The 6,000-nt window shown below is 41.0% G+C and overlaps 1 protein-coding gene across 1 annotated transcript; it reads left to right on the top strand.

Moving 5' to 3' along the window:
- The first annotated feature begins 1,940 nt into the window (after positions 1–1,940).
- Positions 1,941–3,035, top strand: LOC115684931 (uncharacterized serine-rich protein C215.13). The gene has a single exon (XM_030609887.2). The coding sequence runs from the start codon at positions 2,161–2,163 to the stop codon at positions 2,827–2,829; it is 669 nt and encodes a 222-aa protein (XP_030465747.1). The 5' UTR covers positions 1,941–2,160; the 3' UTR covers positions 2,830–3,035.
- The last annotated feature ends 2,965 nt before the right edge of the window (positions 3,036–6,000 follow it).

The following is a 6,000-nucleotide window of genomic DNA, read 5'->3' as shown; positions in this document are numbered from 1 at the left end:
CGCTCACATTTAAAAGAAGGGATCATATTATTAATTAGAATTATTTTTGTGTTACTAAACTTTTCATTCCCCACCAAATAGCCAAAGTGAGTGAGTGGAAAGTTGAGAAAATTATCCAATCAGCCATACACTTATTGTACGGATGTCAATTCAATCATAAACTTTTTAATTTTCTCAATTTAGTCCCAAATCTTCGCGCGAAATTTCAATTTAGCCATTTTGGTCAATTTCCGCCGGAAATCTCTGACTTAGCGGTCTAGTCATTGCTAGCCATCTTACGTGCCACACCGGTGTGCCAGCGATTTTCCGGCGAAAATTGAACAGGACTACATTGGAATTCCGGGCAAAAATTTAGGATCGAATTGGCAAAACTGAAAAGATTATATAACTGAATTGGCATACATACAAAAGTTCATAATTGATTGGACAATTTCCCTGTGGAATGTGATTATCAATAAGATGAGAGGATTGGTCGAACGTGGAACTTGAAACATGAGAGTTAAATCTTTTTGTTATTGGTGAGTGAGTGATTTTAATTTTTCCTGGTTTTAATTGGAAATCTTGCACATTTAGGCTCCATTTGTTTCGCAAAAAATGAATGATTTTGACAATATTTTCTTAAGAAAGATTGCTCGTATCACTTGAAATAATTACGCAACGGAAAATATTTTTATTTCAAACAATAATTTATACCCAAACTTTTTTGTAAACGATGAAAATCGTTCATTCAATTTTTTGAGCGATATAAATAAACATTTTTGAAAAAATATTTTTAAAATTTGAGCCTTGTATCGACTCCTTTGGACTCTTATGGTTGATGTTTTAGTTGTTGTCTTAGTATGGAAACCATTGAGAAAGGACATCACAGACAGAGATGACGATGCACTGGGGAAGACATGGGACCAATGTAATCGTCCATATCACGTCGATCCACCCGGAAGGGCAGGGGAAAATGTTAAGACTGATAGCACGAATAAACTATACTTCAATCAAATCAAAACAAATGTTCTTTTATAAAATGATCAAAATAAATGAGAAAAAAAGTGGATATCGATCTTTTAAAATATTTTGCAACTTATAAGACTAGTATTCTTCTCAAAGTTTTATTCATCTCATTTGGACTACTATCCCACTTTCTTATATTCTATTTTGAGGCTGCACGTTGATTAGTACGCATCGCGAGTTCTATTAATCAGGAGGAAAAATTAAACCCTTCATGTTCACTAATGTATCTAGTTACTATGGGACTATTGCATAATTTTGATTTTGCTTTTTTGAGCAACCACATAATTACGAGGAGGGTTTGTATGATAGTGTTGAACCCATCTATTTTTGAATCTTAATTTTACTCGAACATGCTACGATAGCGGAATTACCTTGTCATAACATCATCAAAAAATTCAAAATACGAGACAAATTAAAGCTTGGTATATATCGCTTTTCCTTTACCATATTAAATAGGTAGAAGTTTCCAAGAGAGATTGCATACTTTTGTGATTATGCTAGATATACGTAGCCCCAACCTAGAGATAATATATAGCCTTCTCATTTATCTGCTTTATTTCCTTCCTCCATTAGAAAATTAAATTCGACGGTTCAATGCTACACATCAATCATTCATCTCCCATCAGTAGTCCAGATTCTATGCTCGCCTTCCATAAGAATTCTTCAGCACTAATGGCCACAACAATCTATATATCTCGATTCACATAGCAAGACTACAAAATAGTCTTTTTCTAACCGTTCGTGATGACATAATCAATCGGTCCACAAATAAATATTCATCGAGCAAGGATGTACTGCATCAACACTAAACTTTGTCACTTTCCAACTTGAGAAAAAAAAATCTCATGTGAATACGTACAAAAGTCAATGAAAATGCCTTATTTAATTGCCACACAAAAAGGGGATGCGATTAATGAGATTAGCCTTTGAGGGGAGAGAAGCAGCTTAAATTATTGCGCAAATTACTTAATTCCCACGACCCTCGACCACGCTCTCATCAAGATTTATCCTATTCTATTCCATTCTCTCTCTCACGATCAGCTTCTTCTTCGGATCTTGAATCTTTCAGATCTTGCAAGAGAGCCTGAGAGCCACCCCCAGAGAGCTGAGAAGAAGAGCCTCTTCTTCACCCTCAAAAAGGAAAACAAGAAAACGATGAATCGTAGCCCTAACCCTAGGAACCATCAAGAGACCTCCTTCCAAATCAAGCAAGATGGCAAGTTCTTCTCCAGGCTCTTGTCTAGGGAAAGCTCCGCCACGAACACCTCCTCCCGCCTCCTCTACTACGGCGGGGCCGCCCGCTCGGTGCCCTTCACGTGGGAGTCCCAGCCAGGGACGCCGAAGCACGCCTTCTCTGGCACCTCCCTCCGTCCCCTCACGCCCCCTCCTTCCAGCTCCACCCCTGCACTCACCTGCTCCGGCTCCTCCTCGCAGGGCCGTCGTCGCAAGCGGAACGTGTCCATGAGCGCCGTGTTCTCAAGGCTCACCCCGAAAAGATCCCATCGCGCATCGCCGTCATCGTCGGTTTCTTCCGGGTCGACATCGTCGTCGTCGGGGTCGTCTTATAATTCTTCCCCATCCACTTCGAGGTTCCGTATCCATCGCCAGTTCTTCTCTTGTTCAGGATCTTCTATGCATTATGGGTCGTACGACGACAATGAAGACATTGGTGACGAGAAAGAAGATGGCTATGGATCTCCGGACTCGACGCTGAGCTTCGGGGAGAGGAGGAAGTATTCAAACAAGTTTAGGGGCTGCTATTCGATGGGGAACGTGAAGAAGAGGTTCATGTCCATTTTAGGGCAAAAAAGAGGTACTTATTGAGGTCGTAGGATTTTCTGTATGTCGTCGCAAGCTGTTTATATCGTCCTGTATCGGTGTTCATTGGAGCGAGTTCAAGTTTGTGCATTGTCTTCTTGGATTTTCTTAGGTATTTGACGATGGTATGGACGTTGGAACTCATGGAACGTCTTGTTCCCTTTCTTTTCTTTGCATTTTCTGCAATGAATCTTCGCCTCCTCCTCCTCCTCTTCTTCTTCTTCATGACAGCTGCAAATCAGCAAATATGTACGATGTCAATCGACAGTGTTTTGTAATAAGTGATTGAATACGTTGTGTCCTTTCTACATACCGTGCCAACATGTCTATTTTACCATATTCATCTTCTTCTCTTCCTTTCCTTTACTCGGTCGATATTCGGGGTGGTTTTCAGAACATGGGCGCATTAATTGGGTCCACTTCCATCGGAATCTGAACTTCATGCTAAATCCAAAATAATTTATTTTATTTGTATCTATACTCAGAAACAGTTTCCCCACGAGCAAGGTGATGAAGCTAGTGCACCGACGCCCTTATTATCCCCTTGATATGATCCCATCAATCTCAAACACTCTGTCATTCAGCGTTTATCCTAAAAGAAGAAAAATAAAAGAAAGAAAAGGAAAAGAAAAGACGGAAATTTGCCATTCGACGTAAGGTTGTTGCAGTCCCTATAGTTAGCAATCTTGTCGGGCACTTCTCTACTTGTTTGCACACCCATGGCCAAACAGACAAGTCGTGGCCAAGAGGCTGAATACAAAATAAGCAGTTTGCATCTTATTGCTTTGAGTGCAACGGGGTCAACGGCTAATCTTGGAGGAGGCAAGTGGAAACTTCCGAATTTATAGCTCGAATGTGGTAAACTATAAGTATGTAAGAACTGCTTAGCAGTATTGCGTTGGATGATATTTTTTGGTTTTCAATATTCAAATTGAATAATGCTAATCACACGAGACTTACATAGAAAGCGATACTTATATAGCCCACTAATTTGTGTATCTCTGGACTCCGACCCTTTTTTTAAAGTGATTTGAATTGTAATCTTTGCTAAACTTAAAACGATTGAAATAGCAAGCGTAACTTTAGAATATGCCATGAAATGATATTGTAAAAAAAAAAAAAGATTTTGGAAGAGTGTGGGAGCAGTTAATACTATGACAAATTTGTAGAATCGTTGCATGTGAAGGTAACTTGAGATCCACATTCTTTGATTTGTAGGGCATGATATTGCAAAAAAGGAAAAAAAGTGAGTCAATTGAGGATTTTGACTTATGTACATTATATATTATTTTATGTTTTTCTTTAACTATCAATTAGCGAATACTCTCATTTAATTACGTCGCAGCTCGACAATCCTGGAAAACCATCTTAAATTGACTAATCATCTCACTTGAACAGAAAAGAAGGTTTGTCCCCGATCAAAACGAACATAAAAAAGACAATCACTTATAAAAGGCGAGGTAGAGGTTATAGTTATCTGTGTATCAACATAATATAAGCACAAGCGAACCTAGGCTCCGTTTATTTCATGAAAAAGTTATATTTCTGGAAAATGTTTTTCAAGAAGTAATTTTCCAGGAAAATGGCACCATTTTCCGGTGCTTGGCTAAAATCTGAAAAAGAACGGGCAAATATTTCCGTCGTTTTGGAAAGTAAAATCTGATTTGATTTTCTAAATGCACATGCATTATTTGGGCTCTAGTGACTTGCGCATGAATATTCGGGGAATTAGGCATGGGCACTAGAATCCTAGGTCCAGCCTTGATGGACCCTGACCTAGGCGCCAAGGACCCGGAACAGGCACTAGGTCCCAAGCAAGAGCACAGGCACTGGTCCTGCATCCACAAAAGTCGGAACCAAAAACCCGATGCCCATGCAAGGCTTCTTGGCGCCTTAGCCTAGTTCCGCAGAGGCCTCGGTGCCGGTGCTTGGATCCTCGACACCCAGGCTTGGGTCCACAAAAAGCCAAGTGTGAGAACTTGGTGGCTCGAGTCCAGGCCCGACCTCGATGGACCAGGGTGTAGGTGTTGGGGACCCGGGTACTGGCATCGAGGTCTTGGGCCTTGACGTCGATGGACCTAGGCTTGACACAGGGGATCCTGGCACTGGCACAAGGGTCTTAGCCCCAGCCTCTGTAGACCTAGGCTTGGCCTCGATGGACTTGGGCACAGGCATGGGCACTGGGGCACTGCCTTTTATCGATCAAGGTTTTAGTGTCGGGAATCTGGGCACAAGTAATGGGGTCCCGCATTCTACTTTTGTGGATCGGGGCTCAGGTGGGGCATCGGGCACCGAAACTAGGGCCTCAAGGCTGGCCTTGATGGACCTAGGCTCGGGCACCGAGGAACCGAGCATTGGCACCTAAGGCCCGGGCCCAGCCTCGATAGAACCAGGCACAGGTGGCAAGGACCCGTGCACAAGCACTAGGGTTGTGGGGCCGGCCTTGATAGACCTGGGCCTAGGTACCGGGGACCCGGTCTTGGACTCTGAGGACCCGAAAATGAGCATTAAAGTTTTTGTGCCAAAGTACAGAGTTTGTGGTTCAAGTGTTGCTACTAGTCATATTTTGAAAAATGTTTTTCGATTTTTTAAAGAGGATTTCATTGTTCTGAATTTAAGCAAAGGTTTTCTGTTGACTCATTTTTCTAAGCGATCCAAATATCTGAAAATGAGAAAAATGTTCTGGAAAATATTTTATGCTAAACAAACGGAACCCCAAAATTATGATTATGGATACCATTCAAGACATACAAGGACAATGTTTTGTTTTTTTGTTCGAACATACAAGGACAATGTTGCTAATTTGTATATTGTGCATACAAGTCATTCGTTGGAGAAGATATTGTATAAATTGTTGATGATTGAATGAGCAAATCTTCAGTCAACCGCAATGGCGGGAGTGGCTACCAAATATCAGATGGACGCCATTCTTGGAAGGCGAACCTCGAAGGGATTAAATTATGTAAACTTATACAATCATTTTGCTCATATGGGCAACATAATAATAAAATTCATATATCGAGACAAGAATATCTACAAACCTTTTCAGACCCTTTTCGATTTTGTTTATGAATGCTGTGCGATCAACAATAGACACAAAGTTTTGCTTATGACCTTTTAGGCTTTTAGACAAGAATATCTATATAACGGCCTTTGTAACTAGTTGCGGTCGGCAAA

This window comes from Syzygium oleosum, unplaced genomic scaffold (genome assembly GCF_021117445.2).
Source record: "Syzygium oleosum isolate NSW1041296 unplaced genomic scaffold, Sole_v2.1 Sole_v2.02, whole genome shotgun sequence".
NCBI lineage: Eukaryota > Viridiplantae > Streptophyta > Magnoliopsida > Myrtales > Myrtaceae > Syzygium > Syzygium oleosum.
Note: the sequence above shows the minus strand (reverse complement) of the source record. Positions and strands in the feature narration are given on the sequence as shown.

Bases quoted from the DNA above. Each gene is read 5' to 3' on its own strand.
- LOC115684931 (XM_030609887.2), top strand. From the start codon at position 2,161: ATGAATCGTAGCCCTAACCCTAGGAACCATCAAGAGACCTCCTTCCAA.